Below are 18,506 nucleotides of genomic sequence, written 5' to 3'. Positions count from 1 at the left end.
GCAGGGGGGTTGGGATTTGGTGATCTCCAGAAGCCCCTTCCACCCCCTACCATTCTATGATTCCATGGCCTTTGTGGATAGGCTGTTGCAGATTTCCTGTGTCCTTCCCACTTCATTCTTGCTCTGCTGACAGTGTCCAGCAGCCAGGCAAGGGCAGCAGGAGCTGCTGAGGACTGATCTACCTCCTCCTACTTCCTGCCCTTCTGCTCCACTGGTGGTGCTGTGAAACCTCACTGGTGAAGGAGTGAGGCCACTCCTGCCCCTGTGTATGAGCAGAGAAGCAGGTGTGGGCTGTCAGAGGCAGCACTTTACTGAAGCAAGCTCAGTCTGTGCAGCCCAGAGGCTGTGAAAGGCTCTGTCCCACCTTCCTAGAGCCATCCTCTGGGCTCTGTGGAGCCTGTGTCCTGCACAGTGCTTCCCACAGGCAGGCAGGCAGGCAGGCACAGGGTCCCCATGGCCTGGGGACTGAAGTGCCCACACTGCTCTTCATCTTTCATTCTCCACCCGGGCAGTGGGGTCAGAGAGGGACTGGCTCAGCCTGCTCCCTGTGCTCTCCTTGACAGGGGGCTTGTTGCTCTCCACTAGGTGCTGGATCTCTGCCCAAGCCTCATCCAGGTACTGGGATGAACGGATCCAGCGGAGGAATAAGCCTAGGAGAGAAGGGATTTGTGTTACTGCTCTACAGCTCCCTGTGAAAGGAGGCTGGAGTGAGGCTGGTGTTGGCCTCTCCTCCCAAGTAACCAATGACAAGAGAAGAGAAAAATGACCTCAAGTTGCACCAGGAGAGGTTTAAGCTGGATGTTAGGAAAAAAAGTTTTTCCTGACAGAGTGGTCAGGCATTGGAACAGGCTGCCCAGGGAGGTGGGAGAGTCACCAACCCTGGAGGTGTCCAAAAATCAAGTAGATGTGGCACTTGAGGACATGGAGGTGTGAGATAAAGGGCCAAAGGGACAAGTTACTGCTGGGGAGATTCTGATTGGGATCCAGAAGACAATTTTCCCCCATGGGAACAGTTAGAGATTGGAATCATCTCCCAAGGGAAGCAGTGGAGTTCCCTCCATTGGACAGCTTCAAGGCTCAGCTTGGCAGGGTGCTGGGCCCAGCTCATTCCAACTCCACTGTCACCTAGAAAGGTTGGAGCAGATGACCCTTGGGGTCCCTTCCAACCTGGCATTCTGGGATTCCCTGACTCTGTGTTAGGCAGAAGGCTGAACCTGATGCTCTTAGAGATCTTTTCCAACCTTAATGACTCTATGATTCCAGCTGTGCTGTAGCCCTGTTATAGGGAGGAGCAGAACAGCTTTTCCCTCACACAGCCCAGCCTGGAGCTGCAGATGGGTTTGATGGACACAGCTTACCCTGCCAGAGCTGGATGCTCTGGGGCTCGACTGAGGGCCAGATGACCAAGGGGTTGTGTGTGTAGAGAGGGTTCAGGTACTTCTTCTTCTCCCCAGGCTGGTTCAGCCAGGCCCAGAGGGAGTGTGTGCTCTCCTTCACTTTGCACAGGCACCTGTGGAAGAGTCACGACCTGTTTCAGTCCCCACGCTGTGACCAGGAGGACTCTGGCAGCACGAAGGCAGATTTAGCCTCTGCCCCTGGCTGCAGGGCACAGTGGTGCCCACGGCAGTGCTCCTAAGGGACAGAGCTGCCCCCACCTCCCACCCCACTCACCTCTCCTTCTCGTTGTTGCAGAGGAAGGTGCCATAAGCAGAGGCATAGGCACTGTCGAAGAGGGTGAGGAGGAGCTGTTCACTGAACTCCAGGGAGAAGGGGAACTGCCGGCTCAGCTGCCACACGCAGTCGAGGAAGAGGAGGAAGAGTGGTGCCTCCTGCTTCAGCCGGGCGTGGGAGTAGGCAGAGTGGGCACAGCGCAGGTGGAAGGGGTGGCCAGCCTGTGGGACCCCCGAAGGGCAATAATGGGGGTGAAGGGGAGCAGGGAGGTGCCCAGCTGGGCTGGGATCCTCAACCCCCTGGGGACTGCTGGTCTCACCTCGATCCACTCCCTCTCCAGCAGCCCTTGGAAGCCCAGCAGCGTGCGGCAGGACGGCTCCAGGATCACCTGTGCCAGCGCTGTCACCAGCAGGGTGGTGTCTGTGCCCTCTGCCCCGTGCACCAGCACGTTGGCCTTCTCCCTGCGGGCAAGGGCAGGGCTGTGCTGGTGAGCCTGAGGTTTGTGCCACACTTGAGAGCTTTGGGAGTGGGAAAACAGGGTCCAAGGGGCAGGAATCCCCCTCCCCCCATTACCTGTCCAGGCACTGTGCAGCCAGGCAGGCTGTGCTCAGGGCTGCTTTGACATGGCTCAGCCAGCGGCAGCTCTCCAGCCGGCTCAGCCAGCGGTCCATGCTGATGGAGCTGTCACTGCAGGCTTCCACCAGCTTGATAAAGCTCTCCTGCAGCGGGCGGCCTCTGAGAGGGGAGGAAATTGGTGTTGGGGGCTCCGCGAGTCTTTTGGGGAGGGTTTGGAGTCGCCACGACATTGGCAGGACAGCCTGAGGAGAGCGCCAGGGCTCAGCACAGCTCCCTCACCTCTCCAGGGGTCTGTGCAGCCTCCTCCACTGCGGGTAGAAGGACTTGGGCTCCGTGCCTCCCCCTGTCATCCGAGCCTGCTTGGCAGCCTGGGCTGACCTCGTGTCGATGATGAAGCCCTGTTCCCCCTCATCCAGGACCGTCCCCAGCAGCAGCTCGTCCTCACGGCACCGCCTTCGGTTGGGGCCGGTCAGGGGCTGGCTGCTGCGGAGCATCGCCTGCAGAGGGGAAGGAGGGAGGGTGGGCAGCCGCAGCTGGGGGGCACCACGGGACCCCCACAGGATGCGTTGAGCAGTGGTAGGAAAGGGGCAGGAGGGGGAGAGGGACTCACGGTGCCGTTTTTGGGGTGGTAATAGCTGAGGACAGGGAACCGCCCACCCTGCCGGAACCGCGCAGCCCTCCGCAGGGTATCGTCGCCCACCGCTGCTGGCACGATGAGGGTGCCAGGGTAGGTGGGGCAGGTGGTGAAATCCTGGTTCACGTCGCTCAGCCGCCACTGGCTCGTCTAGAGGAGATGTGGAGTGGGGAGGGGGCTGCCTCAGGTGACTTCCTGGCAGCACGACCCCCAGTCTGCAGCTTGGCATGGCTGGGGGGGAGTCATTTTTTCCCCTCCAGCCCAGGTGGGTTTCTCACCTGGGAGGCGATCTGCTGGAAGTACTGCTCGAGGGGGTGAAGGTGCCAGCCCTCCTCGAGCTTCAGGCTCTGGGGTCTGTAGAAGAAGGGGTACATCATCATCACCGAGTCCACCGAGGAGAGGGCCTGGAGAGGAGCAAAGGTGGAGCTGGTCACGGGTAGGGGGCGTAGAGCAGAGCACAGAGGTCGCTGAGAAAGTCCCCACCAAATCCCCCCCGCCCCCCCCCCCCTCCCGCTAGGGTTCTTCAAACCCTGTCCCAGCAAGGGCTGGGCAAGCCCTGGCTCTACCAGCCCTGTGGGCAGCTTGTGCCAGCTGGGAGCTGAGTGTTTACCCACGTTAATGCCAGACCCAGAGCAAACACTGCAGGCAGCCACTTTCTCCTGCCGACCCTTCACAGCCCGGCACGGCTTGGGCAGCCTCACCTCGATGGAGCTGGCAATGTTGAGGCATTCCTCCATGCCAGGGATCTCCAGCTGCAGCACCTTCAGGTCTTTGCACCGGAGCGTGATGGTGCCAGAGGAACCGGACAACCTGGGCAAGGCAGGAGGAGGGTCAGGGCTGGCTGCACACAGACAGACAGACAGACAGAGCCGAACTGTCTTCTCCCCAGCCCCGGGGAGAGCTGAGTAGGGTGAAACAAGAGGGCTGCGAGTGCCACATGGCTGTCTCTCCTCTGGCACTGGTGGCACACCTGTCTGAGGAGGGGATTTCCACCATCTCCCTGCCCTGGCTGGGCCCCGCTGGGTGCCGCAGCGCTGGGTGGGTTGGCAGAGCCAAGAGAGTGTGAAAAGCCAAACCTGGTGTCTCCTGGGGAGCCGTTAGTCCGGGGGGGCTGGTACCAGCCTAAATTCTGCACTCTGAGGCACGGAGGAGAAGAGGAGGTCAGTGCCCGGTGCTGTGAACATCCCCCGGTGCAGGCCGGGGGGAAGAGGAGGGATGAGGCTCAGGAGGCAGCACCGTGGGGTGGCCGTGCCCTGCCGTGGGCAGCAGGGGAGCAGCAGGGAGTCTCCTGCAGCTAAGTCAGGGGCGATGCCGCTAGAAGGGGTCGTGTGGGGCTGGCCATGGGGACGGACTCACCTCTTCTCCACGGCGTCCACGTTGCGGATGAGCAGCCAGAGCTCCACGGTGCCAGGCTGGCAGTCCCCACCAGGGCGGGAGGAGAGGAGCAGGTGGTGGCTGGTGATGCACAGAGTGCCCTTCACCGCGGGCAGCCCCGCACACGACAGCAGCACGTTCTCCACCGTGGCCGTCTTGATCAGCTCGGAGAACTCCATGGTGGTGCTGAAGGCCACCGAGCTCCGGTGTGCCCCGGTTCTGCCGGGCACCGGGACCCGCGGCTGCCGCAGAGCTGGAAGGAGAAAGGGGAAATCCTGCAGCGAGCACAGCCCAGCCTGGAAACCCCTTCTTCCCTCTGCGTCACGCTGGGCCCCATCGCCTCACCCCCCCTGCCTGTTTACACTGTCACCGACGGCACATTTGGGCTTTCTCTCCACAGCACGAGTGTGACATTCCCTCCCCTGCCAGCGCTGCCCTGCCAGGCGGGGAAACTGAGGCAAGGGGCAGAGTGGGGAGGGCTCAGCTGGCTCCAGGCTTCCCAGCAGTCCCCAGACCCCAAGCTGGGGGAGACAAGGCAACTGCTGCCTTGCAGGGCACAGCTCTGGGTCCTTTCCTGTCCAGTGCTGTGCCAACCACTGCCAGATGCCTGGCACCAGCCTGACCCTGGCCCCCACGAGCTCTGCCTGGACCCAAAGCTACCACCCCCAGGGCCTGAGGATGGGGCAAAACCTGCTGCCAGGTGCCCTGGGTGAGGAGGAGGAGGGTGAGCAGTGGCAGTGCTGCCTGCCCCGGGACCCTTGTGCTTACCTGCTCCGGCTGGGGGCTGGTGGGGACCTCGGGGTGCAAGTGGAGGACCTTGGAGTGAAAGTGGCGACCTCGGAGTGCAAGCGAAGGCCCTTGGGGTGCAAGTAAGGGACTGTGGGGTGCAAACAGGGCAGCTCACGATGCAAGCAGGGATCTTGGGATGTAAGCAGGGGAACTTGAGGCACAAGCAAGAATCTCAGGGTGCAAGCAGAAGACTGTGGGGTACACCAGGGATCCCGGGGAGCAAGCAAGGAACATCAGAGCGCAAAGAGGGAACAGCTGGGCATAAGCAGAGGACCTCGGGGTGCAAGCGCGGAGGCTCAGACTGCAAGCAGGGATCCAGGGGTGCAAGCAGGGATCTCGGGGTGCAGGGAGGGCAGCTCAGGTGCCAGGCAGGGAGCCGGGCGATGCCCCGTACAGCCCTGCCATGCCGGTGGCTCAGCGCAGCGCTCCGAGCCCGGCGGATGTCGGCTATAAGGTGGTTCGGTCCCGAGGCAGGGGAGAGGCAGCAGCGGCCGGATCCCGACTCCGTTCCACCTTAAGAGTCAAGCCGGGGTGCGGGACCCTGGTTGCCCCCAGCACCTCGCCCTGTCCGTCCCCCCCCCCCCGCCCCGAGTGGGTTCTTTTTTTCCTTCCTTAGGCTTTTTTTGTCCAACCCCCGGGTGCGGGAAGAGGATAAATCATCTTTGCCAGTATGTCCCAGTAAAGGCTTCCTCCCAGAGAACTGGGAGTCTCCTCCCAGCCGGAGACAACAATGCTAAAAAAGAAATTAAAAGGAAAAAAAAAAAAAAACCAACCCAACAAACACAACACCCAAAGCGTCACCGACCAAAATAAAATAATAATTTAAAAAAAAACCCTTCCTTTGCGTTCCTCTGGATAAGGAAAGTTCCTGCCCCTTGGAAGTGCCCTCGGTGCCCCCAACCTTTATTGTTCGGGGTGGAGGGTGTCAATAAATAGCCAGGACGTGGGTGCAGCTGGTAGGAGTTGCTGGTCAGAGCGCTGTTCATTAGGGTGCTCCTCAGCCTTTGGGTGCAGAGGGTTCTGCTTGCACAGGAGGGGGGAGAGGTCTCCCCGGGGTCTGGGGTGGGACTCAGGTGGGTGCCATCATGGCCTTCAGCCAGCTGAAGTTCAAAGAGCTGGGTGAGGAGGAGCCCACCTGGGAGGAGGAGAGCATGGACAGCGTGAAGGCTTTGACGGCCAAGCTGAAGCTCCAAACTCGGAGACCTTCCTACCTGGAGTGGGAAGCTCGGGTGCGGGGCCAGCCCTGGCGCAGCCGGACCTCTGCGGGGCCACCGGGGGCAGAGCTGGGATCAGAGCACCCCAAGGATGAGCAGGGTGCAGGGGTCTGTGGCTTTGCCACCATGGAGGCGGCTCTGGAGTGGCTCAGGATGGAGCTGGTGAGTAGCTGCTGGTGGGATGGGGACAATGAAGGGTGGGCAAGGGGTGAGCCCCAAGGGGAGTTGGGGCCAGGAGGCTTCTCTGTGCAGAGGGGACACTTGCAGCCTAACCTCATGGATGTGCCAGGCTCAGGATGCTCCAGCCCCAGCATGGAGCTTTGCTGCTTTGCCCAGTGTGGCTGGTGTGGGTGGGTGTTTGCAGGGCACATGTGGCTCTGTGGTGCCCAGCTCTGCCCATGTCCCCTACACAGCCCCGGAGGTCACAGCTCTGCTCAGGTTTGTGCCTGCCACCCCCTCCTGCCTGCTGTGCTGGTGGCAGGGCTGTGGCATTGCTGTGGTGGTGGACTTCAGTGGTGTGGCACAAGTGTGGTGGCTTTCCTGGGGTGACCAGGGCAGCAGCAGCTGTGTGGGTGCAAACCCATGAGTGTCTGAGCTGCCCCTGGGCTCTGAGCCAGGCACAGACCCTGTGCTGACCCCAGGGCTTTGTGTGGACGCTCTGTGCTGATGCCAGGACTGCCTGTGCCCATGGTCCCTGGTGGGTTTGTGCCCTGGCCAAGCCCCAGCCCTGCTGCCCCAGCATCCCCACTGCCTGGGGAGCTGACCCAGGAGCTGGTTCCCCCTCTGGCCCTGATGCCCATCTCACCTTGCAGAGGGAGATGCAGGCTGTGGACCAGCGCTTGGCACAGCAGCTGATGCGCCTGCGGGCACAGCTTCACCGGCTGAAGGTGGAGCAGGCCTGCCACCAGCACAAGGAGATGCTGGATGATGCCACCTTCGGCCTCGAGGGCTGCGAGGAAGACTCCGACCTGCTCTGCAACATCCCCCCCAAGGCTGCCTTCCTGCTCTCCATGCCCCTCAAGCACATCGGTGTCACCCGCATGAACATCAACTCCCGGCGCTTCTCCCTCTGCTGAGCCTGCCTGGCAGCCTGCTGGGCACCCGTGGGTGTGTCTGGGCCTGGCAGGGCTCAAGGATCCCTCCCAAAACGCCCTGGGGAGCTGCTGAGCTCCTTCAGGGCAGGTAGTGCTGAGCCACAGTGCTGCTAGCCCTGCTCCAGGGCACTGCCACGCTGTAGTGGCATGGGAAATGCCACCACCCCTGGTGGGCACAGAGCATCTGGGGGCACCCAGTGTCCTCTCCATAAGGATGGTGGTGTCAAGTGCATTGTGGAAAATGTGGGGACCAGCCCTTTGAGGAGGAATAAAAGGAAGTGAAGGTGAGAGCTGATGTTCATGCTTTTTTTTTGGTGGCACGTACCTGGGCACCCACCTGTGCCCCCAGATGTTGCTCCTGGGGGGGACCTGGGGGTGGCAGAGGGAACCACGCTGCCATCCCCCCTTTCCCAGCTGCCTCCCAGGGCTCTGCCTCATAGGGTGGGTGGATCCTCACTGGTTTCTGGTGCAGGATGGTGCTGTGCTATAGAGATGGTGTCTCTGCTTTGGGGACCTTGTTGCCAAGCTCTCCCTGGGTGCCCCTGGCAGCAGATGGGTGCTTGGGGCTGCATCACATCAGGAAATGTTTGCCACCAAACAGACTGTGAGTGGAGAGGCTTGAGGCTGGGAAGTGCTGGGGGCCACGTTCAGGGTTTGGCAGCCTCTGTGCCTGCATCCTGTCCCCATCAGCTCTGACCCCTGCAGCACTCTGCTGGGAGCAGGGGGGATCCTGGGGGCAGTGCCAGCCGGGGCTGAGAACGGTGCCCTCCCCAGAGGGGGCTGGGTTTGGCTTTCACTTCCTCCAGTGACACCAAACCCTTTACAAAACAATTTGCCACTCGAGGATGTGACTTTCACAGAACACTTTTGGCAGGCAGTGCTGGGGAAGCTGTGGGGTGACCTGCAGAAGCTGTGTGGTGACCCAGGGATGATTCTGGGCACTGCTTCTCCTTCCCAGAGTAGCAGCAGGGCACGGGGAGGGGCTGCAGCACACCCCTGGTGGCCCAGCTGCCCCTTGCCTGGGACACCCATGGCTTTGGCAAGCAGGATGGGAACGGGGCTCTGTTGCTGGCCCTGGGAAACGTCCCTGCCAGGGTGAATGCCACATCCGGTGGTGCCCCCCCAGCTGCCACAGACACCCCCCACCAGCACAGTTGGGCTTCCTGCCTGTGCCCCCACAGAGCAGCCAGCAGGTACCTGTGGCTTCGTGTTTGATCACAAAAGCCAAGACAATGCTGCTGTGGTTGCTCTGCTCTGAGCTGGCTCTGACAATGCAGGGCTGGCAGCGTGGCCAGGGCACGGCAGAGTGCCCTTGGCTCCAGCCACTGCCACCGTGGCTCCCAGGGAGCTAAGGTCTGGGGTGACCTGGTGTTGAGTGGCCAAATTGGGGGCTGAGAGGTGTAGGAGGAGTTCCTCAACCTGGGTAGGGTCTGATGGGGGTGGCTGGTGGAGGCAATGCCAATCTCCCCACGCTGGGCACCGGGGAGGGGACAGTACAGGGGAGCAGAGGTCTCGGTGGGCTGGGACTGCCTGGGCAGCAGGTGACAATCCCCTCCCCATCACTGGCTCCTCACAACACATCTCCCAGCCTGTGGCACCTCGCTCTCCTGCCAAGGCTCAGCAGCCCCTTGCCCGCTTTGGTCCCTGGGGACTGGCAGGGGCAGGGGCAGGGCGAGCAGGGACCCTCGGTGCCGGGGCTGGCAGGAAGCCATCGGGGGTTTGTCACAGCTCTTGCGGTCGTGCTCGAGCTGTGAACAGCTCCTCTAGAGTTTGCTCATGAGGCAGGAAACCAGGGCAAGAGAGGAGCAAGAGCGAGCAGTGGCAGCGGGGAGCTGGGCTCTGCTCCCCAGAGGGTCACCAAGCTCTGCCCCAGGGATGGAGAGGATGTGAGTGGGGACCACCACCTCTGCCCCTGCTGCTGGGCCATGGGAGTCTGAGAGCTGCTGCTCCCTCACCTCGCTGCCACCAGGTAACAAGGACCTGAGGGTGGGAGAGTTTGCACCCACCAGGGTCTGGGAGCTGGGGATCACCTGGCTGCCTGTAGAGGCTGGGGGATCCCCACTGTGCTTCCATCCCTCTGGGAGGGTTGGAAATGGGGGTTTGGGCTCATCCCGGTGGGGGATGTGAGTGGTGGTGCCCAGGTGAGGGATGGGGGGAGCAGGGTCATTCTGTAGCTTCCCAGCTGGGGTGAAAGCAGGCAGCCCAATGCCCTCTGCCTGCCGGGGGAGCCTCCCTCTGAGCCCCCATTTCCAGGGCAAAGTGAGCTTTTTGTCCCCAAAGCCATGCTGTGGATGAGAGCAGCTTAGGGACAGGCAGCAGATTAGTGCTGGTCCATTGGGGTCCACTGCCCAGTTTGGGGGAGGTTCAGGCCCTGGGACACACCTGGCTCTGGTGCTATCTTGGTGCAAAAAAACCCCCAGGGATGGGGGCCATGGTCCTCCAGCTCTCCGCCAGGCTGCAGCAGCGCAGGGCTGACTGCCCAGCTGGGTCACATCCAGGGCACCCCAAGGAGTCTTGAAAAGCAGCAGGGAAAAGGTCAGCCCAGCCTTTAGCCCTCCTCACACCCACCCACACTTGGGAAGGAGCCAAGCAGACCTGGCCAGAGCAGTGTGATGAGGAAGGGCCAGGACAGAAGAGCTTTGGGGGGGAAGGTCCAGCCACGCTCCCAAGCAAAGCTGGGCAGAGGAACCTACAAGGTCGTGCAAGAACACTTGTGCACACCCATGCCCACACTCAGCCACCTTCCTAGGGCACAGGGCATGAGGCAGGGGTACCCACAGCTCCCTCCCCAGCAGCCTCTGCAGGAGAAATTCGGTTGCACAGATGCAGTGACAAAGGCCAACCTCAAACGCCCTCTGTCACCAGCAGGGCCCTTGTGCTGTGCAGGTGAAACAGCTGCTGGGTGGAAATTTCGCTGTGGCTTGAGTACAGAAGACAAAAAAGACACAATAACAACACCTCCCACCCCACCCCTGCCTGGGGCAGGAAGGAAAAAACACCTCCTGGCACTGCTTGCCTTTGCTAAAGGCCTTTGAAGGGCTGTGGCCCCGTTTGGGGCAGGTGGAGCTTCTCCTCTGTAGGGCCAGGGTTGTACTTGGGCTGCTTGGGCATCACCAAGACCTTGCCTGCTCCTCCTGCCAGCATCAGGGCACTGTGGTGTGGCCAAACCCCTTTTTTGTGTGCCAAAGGGTGTTTGCAAATAGGTATCACCAGAAGCTGAAGGCACCAGGGTGGAGGTTGACATTTGAGTGCCCAAAGCAGCATTTCACAGCATGGGAGAACCTTACTCATCATCATCCCTTGGCTGCTGTGGTGGTGGGCACCTGGAGCTGGCACAGTGTCCCTGCTGTGGATGCCACAACAGCTGAGCTGAGCCTCTCTCTAAGGGAGGGAGCTCCTGGTCTGCAAAACCAGCCCTGGCAGCACAGTCTGGGGGGGTTCTGGCTGGAAGCTGGCTCTGATGGCTGGGGCTGGTGGCATCGGGGCTGGTGGCACACTGGGGACTCCATACCCTCCATTGGGGACCTCCTGTGAGGCTCTTCCTCCGGCCACCCATGGGGATACCACTGTCGTGCCCTCCTTGGGAGCACAGAGAGAGGTGAGTCTAAGTGTGTGCTTGTGAAACCAGAGCCATGGGATGGCTCCTGCCTAGGAACCCAAGGAGGAAATGGTGCTGGCAGTGCCAGAGGCCAGCATGGCCCAGCAAAGCAGCTGCCAGGGCTCAGCTGGTGTGCCAGGGACCTGGCTCGCTGCAGGGCACGGTGAGAGCAGGGACCCTCACAGCTGCTCTGATGCTGCCACACAAGAGCTCCTGCTGCTTGATGTTTGCAGAGGTGGCTGCTGGCTTTGGGTGCTGGGGCAGAGACACCTGGGCTGGCTCTTGGCACCGTGGGGCTGGCTCTTGGCACCGTGGGGCTGGCAGCCCTGCGGAAACGGTGCTGCAACCCCCAGAGAGCCCCCAGAGGGGCTGGGCAGAGGCTGGAAATGAGAGTTTGGAGGCCAAGTGTTGGTGGAGATAAATTCCAGTGGTGTAGGCGAGGAGGATTCTGCAGAAGAGCTTTTTCCAGGGCTGTTTCCACCTGCTGCAGCACCAGGGCTCCTAGCTCTGTGCCACGCTTGCCACGCATGGGAACCTGCATGAGAGCTGCTAGGGTGGTTTTCAGGACCCATAAGACACTCCTGGCATCACTCCCAGGCTGTCCCAGTGTCCACACCACAGTGCCAGGGATCCTGGGTTGTAGCCCCACAGCAGTTTGGTGTCACCGTGACCAGGGCTGATGGCTGAGGGTGGAGGATTCTTGATGTTTCAGGGTGAGGTGCCAAGGATGAGGGGCACCCAAGCAGGGCTGGGGTGGGGTTAAAGGGCATCCCTGGTGCAGGAGAAGCAGGAGCACAGTGATGGGGCTGAATGTGTGGTGGGGAGGCTGAGGAGAGCCTGGGGGAGAGAAGGAAGTTTGAGGTGATGCAGCAGGGTTGGGGAGCTCTCACATCTGCCTCTGACCCCAGGAGCTGCTTTCAGGGTCAGGGAAGTGCCTGGTTCAGCCAAAGCTTGTGGCAGGGCCATGCAGGGACATTTTAATTGTTGCTGGGCTGTTCATAGAATCAAACCATGGAGCTGTTGAGGTTGGAAGAGACCTTTGAGATCACCAAGTCCAACCACTCTCCTAGAGCTCACAATCCCACTGCTGCTGCTGAGCCACCACCACTAAAGCACAGCCCTCAGCACCACTTTAAACACCTCCAGGGATGGTGACTCCACCTTTCCCTGGGCAGCCTGTTCCAAGGAGGTGGTGGAGTCACCATGATTCAATTGGTATTTAGATGGCCAAGGGCTGCAGGGTGGGATGGAGATGGTGAAAGAGGCAAGGCAAGGCCAGGCTGTGCTGGTGGGGAAGGGAAGCCTGAGGCTGGGGACTGATTGCCTTCAGTGCTTTTAATGACCAAAGTCAGAACTTTTGTTCTGAGGAACAAACCTTTCCCTCCTAACTTCTGCTAGGAGGAAATTTAGCTGGTGACAGGGGGTCAGGGCATGTCCCCAGTTCAGCTGAGGACCTGGGGAGCATGTAGGATGGGCAACCAGATGGATGGATACAGGGATGGATGGATGGATACAGGGATGGGCACCCTAGAAGAGACAAGGCTGGGGCCAGGGCTGCACAAGGATTCCCTCTCCATGTCCCATCTCACTGCAGGCACCATGGGCTGCTGCTGCAGCTCAGACTATGATGAGGACTGGATTGAGAACATCGATATCTGTGAGCACTGCAATTACCCCATCGACCCTGACAGCAAGCACCAGGTGAGGAGGGGGCAAGTGCCCTCCCCCCCAACCCCCCATACTGGTGGCCAAACACCCCTGGTGGTGGCCATGGGATGGCCAAACCCAGTCCTGGGAAGGTGAAGGCTCATGGGGCTCCTCATCCTCGCACAGAGGTTGATCCACAACGGCTCCGAGGTGCAAGACCCCTTGGTGTCCTATGAGGCCACGACTCCACCGTGCTCCCCCCTGCAAGGTAAGGTCCAGCCATGGCAGGGGGTGGCTGTGGACACCCCCTCGGTTGGCCACCGCCACCTTGCCCCTCCACTTGCCCTCCCAGATAAGCTGGTGGTGGCCCTGTACAACTATGAGCCCAAGCACGATGGGGACCTGGAGCTGCGGAAGGGAGAGAAGCTCCGAGTCCTGGAGGAGTGAGTGAGCTCTGCTGGCACCACCCTGCAGCGCCCCAGCTGGCAGCCCTGTGCTGCTGGGGGGGGTCCGTGTGGGGTCCTGGCAGCTGGGGGGTTTGGTCTCACCTTGCTGTGTTCTTGCAGGAGTGGGGAGTGGTGGAAGGCACAGTCCCTCACCACGGGCCGGGAGGGTTTGATCCCCTACAACTTCGTGGCCATGGTGAACAGCCTGGAGCCGGAGCCGTGAGTAGGGGCTGAGTAGGCACCAAGCTGCGCTGGTGGCAGGGGGGAAGAAGCAGCCAGGAGCACTCCCCACAAAGCACGGGTGGGTGAATGTGGCCTGAGCAACCTCCCCAGCCCTAACCCTGCCCTGTGCCCCCAGCTGGTTCTTCAAGAACATCAGCCGCAAGGATGCGGAGCGGCAGCTGCTGGCGTCGGGCAACACGCACGGCTCCTTCCTCATCCGGGAGAGCGAAACCTCCAAAGGTACCACCCTGCAGCCTGTGCTGCCACCTCCTGCCGCAGCCACTGGGAAAAGCGGCTGGGAAGCACGGGAGGAGTGTGGGGTCCCCACACTCACATGGTGTCGTGTCCCCCGTCCCCTCCCCGTCCCCCCCACCCCCCCCCCCAACATCTCCCCAGGCTCCTACTCGCTATCCGTGAGGGACTTCGACCAGAACCAGGGCGAGACGGTAAAGCACTACAAGATCCGCAACATGGACAGCGGGGGGTACTACATCTCCCCCCGGGTCACCTTCAGCAGCTTGCATGAGCTGGTGGAGTATTACACACGTAGGTGCCACGGAGGGGCTGCTCCTGGAGGGGGATGGGATAGGGGATGGGGATGGGATAGGGGATGGGATGAGCAGAACGCACTGCTGGAGACATTCAAGGTCACATCTGATAAGGCAACCTGATCTAGGTGGAGGTGTTTGGTCCAGTGGGAGGTGTCCCTGCCCATAGTGGGCAGGGGGGTTGGAACTGGATGATCTTTAAGGTCCCTTCCAACCAAACCATTCCATGATTCTATGATTCTATGTCCCTGCTCACTGCAGGGGGTTGGATAAGATGACCTTTGAGGGTCCCTTCCAACCTGATGTGTTCCAGGATTCTGCTCATGCCCCAGCCAAGTCGTTAGCTTGTGGTGGGTGCCCTGTGCCCTCTGCCCATGCTGATGCTGGCACTCCCTGCCCCTATGCCACAGGCAGCTCTGATGGGCTCTGCACTCGCCTGGGCAAGCCCTGCCGGACCCAGAAGCCGCAGAAGCCCTGGTGGCAGGACGAGTGGGAGGTGCCACGGGAGTCACTGAAGCTGGTGGAGAAGCTGGGAGCAGGGCAGTTTGGAGAAGTCTGGATGGGTGAGTCTGGGTGAAAATGGGGGGTTTCCCCCTGGATGAGGGCACTGGTGTGGGCACCATCAGATGGACCTTATGGTGCCCTCGGTCAGGGTCTCTCATGGAGCAGCCAGCACAGCCCCAGGTGTGGGACCTCAGCTTTTCACAAGGCTCTGGAAGAAAGGAGAAAACCATCAGCTAGCCCAGGAGCAGCTCTGGTTTACATCACAGCAGACCAAGCTTCTCTCCCACCCCTGGCCACCCAGACCCCGCAGCACTGCCTGGGCAGGCACCCAGCACCAGGATGGGTGCTGGTGCAGGTGTCATGCACGGGGGCTGCACTGTGTTCTCCTCCAGCTGGGCTCTGCTCACCATGGGTCTGGCATGGGGGCCACAAGCACTGGACATGACCCTTGCTGTGGCTGTCCCTGTGACACTGGGAGCAGCTGGGGGCTTGGAGGCAGCAGCTCCTGCTCCCTGAGTGGGTGGTGGGGAAGGTATTGAGACTGCCCCACTCCCCTCCATCCTGCCTCACAGGGGTGTCCCTGACTTTGCTCCCATGGGTGCTAGCTGCCCTGCAAAGTCCCCTCCAGGTATCCAGCAGGAGCCAGGCTTGGGCAGCACTGCCCACACACCCTGCCCATCACCCCTCCTTCTTCAAAGCCCATCAAGCAACAGCTTCCTTTCCTTCTGGTGGCTGAAAGCCACAGGTGAAAGTATCAGCCTGGTGGGTTCAGACGTGGTTACAGATCTTGGCCCAGGAGGTGGCCAGCACTGAGCTATGATTGTCCCCAAAGGCCTCTGGCCCCACTCCAACAGTCCTCCAGGGCACGAAGGCCCTCTGCCCATCTTCAGCCAGCCTTTGCAGTCTCCAACAGCTCTTCCTTGTGCAGCTTTAGGTTGGGATGCTCAATGGAGTGGCTCCCATGCTTGTCTCCATGGCTGGCACCACTATTGCCACACATCCCCTGGCCATGCCCCACCAGTGGGGGTCCTTCTGCCTCCTCACAGTCTGCCCCATCTCTCTGCAGGTTTCTACAATGGCCACACCAAGGTGGCCATCAAGAACCTGAAGCAGGGCAGCATGTCACCCAGTGCCTTCCTGGCAGAGGCCAACCTCATGAAGAACCTGCAGCACCCGCGGCTGGTGCGGCTCTACGCCGTGGTGACGAAGGAGCCAATCTACATCATCACAGAGTACATGGAGAAGGGTGAGGGCACCCCACTTGCTGCCCACTATGTCTGGGGGGTGGCTGGGGGCTGTGCAGAGCTGTGGTCTTTCAGCTTGTGGCTGCTCCCATCAGTAGCCAAGGGTTGGCTTTTGTTTATGGAGCCACTTTTAGCATCCTTCGCCTGGTTGTGCTCTGCTGCTCTTCCACCAGCTGGGAGCTTGGGGGTCAGCCCTGGCAGGGGCAAAAGGACCTTGCAGGCAAGGTGGTCTCCTGCCTGTCCACTCTTACCTGCTCTTCTGGGGGCTGTGAGCTGCTCAGCCACACATTTGGTGCTGTAGTGGGGGATTGGTGACTCCACCACTACGACACCCAGCCCCAGCAGGTGCAGTGTGCCTGCCTGTGCTGAGCCATGCTGGTTTCATTGCAGGCAGCCTCGTGGACTTCCTCAAGACCTCGGAAGGAGTCAAGCTCAGCATCCACAAACTTCTGGACATGGCTGCACAGGCGAGTAGGGACAGAGCTGTGGAGCTGCTGGTGGAGAGAGCTCTGCCAGGGCTGGAGCTGGGTCTGCCCAGCTTTGGGCTGGTGGCTGTTAGAATCATAGAATGGTTTGGGTTGGGAGGGACTTTAAAGATCATCTAGTCCCAATCCCCCTGCCATGGGCAGGGACACCTCCCACCAGCCCAGGCTGCTCAAGACCTCATCCAAGCTGGCGTCGAACACCTCCAGGGAGGGGACATCCATGACCCCCTTGGGCAAAACCTCTTCCAGTGTCTCCCCACCCTCACTGCCAAGAATTTCTTCCTCATCTCCCATCTAATTGCCATTAACTGCCAACTGCAGATTGCTGAAGGCATGGCCTTCATCGAGGCCAAGAACTACATCCACCGGGACCTGAGGGCTGCCAACATCCTGGTGTCAGATGCCCTGTGCTGCAAAATCGCTGACTTTGGCCTGGCTCGGCTCATCGAGGACAACGAGTACACAGCTCGTGAGGGTGTGTGGCCCTGTCCCCCTCTGCCTCGGCCCCCCGAGTCCCCCCACTGAGCCCCATGCTTGGGGTGCACACAGCTTGGTGCCACGGGAGAAGGGAACCTCCCTGCGCCCCTGCTTGGGGGTCCCCACAGTGCCCCAGGAGCTGCAGGATGGTCTGAAGCCCTGGGAGAGGGGAGCAGATTGGGGGTGCAGAGGTCTTTCTTCCCCCTTCCACCTCTCTCTCCCCATCCTTTTCTGCCTCTCTCTCCCCATCCTTTTCCGCCTCTCTCTCCCCATCCTTTTCCGCCTCTCTCTCCCCATCCTTTTCCGCCTCTCTCTCCCCATCCTTTTCCGCCTCTCTCTTTCCCCATCCTTTTCCACCTCTCTCTCCCCATCCTTTTCCACCTCTCTCTCCCCTTCCATCTCTCTCCCCGCCAGCCAAAGGGGGTTGCAGGTCCCCTGCCTGTGCCCCCAGCCCCTTTTCGGTGGGCTCACAGCCCTATCTAGTGGCTCCCGGAGGAACAGGCGTGCTGCCCGCTGCGGGGGTGCCAGCCTAACCCGGGGGCTCTGTAGCCTGCCAAATAGCGGGGGACAAGGGGGAGGGCTGGCTGCCACCAGCCCCAGCTCCAGGCGTGCAGCAGGGACAGAGGCTGACTCAGGGCTGTCACATCAAGTTAAACACAAGTGACATTTCCAGCTCGGCTGTACCGTTTTATTTCCTCCCTTCCCCTGCTGTTTTTCAGGGGCTAAATTCCCCATCAAGTGGACGGCGCCGGAGGCCATTAATTATGGAACGTTCACCATCAAGTCGGATGTTTGGTCCTTCGGCATCCTGCTCACAGAGATTGTCACCTACGGCCGGATCCCCTATCCAGGTCAGGCTTTCCCGGCGGCTGCCTGCCTGGCTGGCACCCGGCGGGGCTGGCACCCGGCGGGGCTGGCAGCGGCGGCTGGCGCAGGCGCAGAGCCGGAGCTGTGTGCATGCAGCGCCGCACGCACACCGCTGCCGCCAGCCCCGCCTGGCTCCCGGCCCGGCCAGCCCTGCCGTGGGTTCCACCGCTGCCACAACACACGTGTCCTGCCACCAAGAGCTTTTCAGAGGTGGTGTTCACAGATTGCATCGGGTTGCAAGGGACCCTCAAAGGGCATCTTGTCCAACCCCCACCGCGGTCAGCAGGGACACCTCCGACTAGAGCAGCCTGCCCAGGGCTCCATCCAGTCTGATCTTGAATGGCTCCAGGGATGAGGTTCAGCCACATCTCTGGGCGACCTCTTCCAGTGTTTCACCATTCTCGTTGTGAAGAACTTCTAATGTCCAAACTAAGTCTGCCCTGCTCCAGTTTCAAATCACTGCACCTCATCCTATCACTCCAAGCCCTTCTGAACAGTCCCTCCCCAGCACTCCTGTAGCCCCTTTAGGTACTGGAAGACTGCTCTAAGGTCTCCCTGGAAACTTCTCTTCACTGGACTGAGCAACCCTAACTCTCTCAGCCTGTGTTTGGAGGAGAGCTGCTCCAGCCCTCTGATCATCTTTGTGGCCTCCTCTGGACTTGCTCCAGCAGATCTTTATTGTGTTGGGGGTCCCATAGCTGGAGACAATACTCCAAGTGAGGTCTCCCTAGAGCAGAGTGGCAGAATCACCCCTCTCCATCTGCTGGCTGTTGGGGAGAAGGAAGCTTTGCCATGGGATTTGGAAACGTAGGGTGCTGTGTGCGTTGTCCTCAATGCCAACTCAGTGCTGTGTGTGTTGCCCTCCCAGGGATGACCAACCCTGAGGTGATCCAGAGGCTGGAGCGTGGTTACCGCATGCCACAGCCAGACAACTGCCCAGGGGAGCTGTATGAACTGATGATGCAGTGCTGGAAGGAGAGGCCTGAGGAGCGTCCCACCTTTGACTACATGAAGAGTGTGCTGGAGGACTTCTTCACTGCCACCGAGGGACAGTACCAGCAGCAACCGTGAGGACCTCCAGCAGCAGCTGGGACACCCTTGTGTTGAGGTGCCCGT

At 60.8% G+C, this 18,506-nt stretch overlaps 3 protein-coding genes across 6 annotated transcripts; 2 read left to right on the top strand and 1 right to left on the bottom strand.

Annotated features, from left to right (window-relative positions):
* Positions 1-485: 485 nt before the first annotated feature.
* On the bottom strand, positions 486-4,434 carry LOC128977570 (myotubularin-related protein 9-like). Its single transcript, XM_054395149.1, has 10 exons — positions 4,238-4,434; positions 3,583-3,691; positions 3,160-3,285; positions 2,858-3,031; positions 2,527-2,744; positions 2,245-2,406; positions 1,991-2,132; positions 1,672-1,892; positions 1,359-1,510; positions 486-650 (listed from the first exon to the last, which is right to left on the bottom strand). Exons 1-10 carry the CDS (start codon positions 4,432-4,434, stop codon positions 487-489), a joined length of 1,665 nt encoding a protein of 554 aa, XP_054251124.1. The 3' UTR covers position 486.
* A 1,695-nt stretch (positions 4,435-6,129) lies between these two features.
* Positions 6,130-7,334, top strand: FAM167B (family with sequence similarity 167 member B). Its single transcript, XM_054395465.1, has 2 exons — positions 6,130-6,420; positions 7,071-7,334. The coding sequence occupies exons 1-2, from the start codon at positions 6,130-6,132 to the stop codon at positions 7,332-7,334; spliced, it is 555 nt and encodes a 184-aa protein (XP_054251440.1).
* Positions 7,335-12,549: 5,215 nt separating this feature from the next.
* On the top strand, positions 12,550-18,461 carry LCK (LCK proto-oncogene, Src family tyrosine kinase). Of its 4 annotated transcripts, none has more exons than XM_054395459.1 (12): positions 12,550-12,651; positions 12,784-12,865; positions 12,950-13,040; positions 13,164-13,262; positions 13,402-13,505; positions 13,662-13,811; positions 14,224-14,376; positions 15,384-15,563; positions 15,952-16,028; positions 16,368-16,521; positions 17,243-17,374; positions 18,259-18,461. In XM_054395459.1, the coding sequence occupies exons 1-12, from the start codon at positions 12,550-12,552 to the stop codon at positions 18,459-18,461; spliced, it is 1,527 nt and encodes a 508-aa protein (XP_054251434.1). The 4 variants fall into 4 exon arrangements, with proteins under 4 accessions (XP_054251434.1, XP_054251435.1, XP_054251436.1 ...); XM_054395460.1 differs by having other exon boundaries at positions 12,550-12,666; positions 12,808-12,865; XM_054395461.1 differs by lacking the exon at positions 14,224-14,376.
* Positions 18,462-18,506: the final 45 nt, after the last annotated feature.

This window comes from Indicator indicator, chromosome 33 (assembly GCF_027791375.1).
Source record: "Indicator indicator isolate 239-I01 chromosome 33, UM_Iind_1.1, whole genome shotgun sequence".
Lineage (NCBI taxonomy): Eukaryota > Metazoa > Chordata > Aves > Piciformes > Indicatoridae > Indicator > Indicator indicator.
Note: the sequence above shows the minus strand (reverse complement) of the source record. Positions and strands in the feature narration are given on the sequence as shown.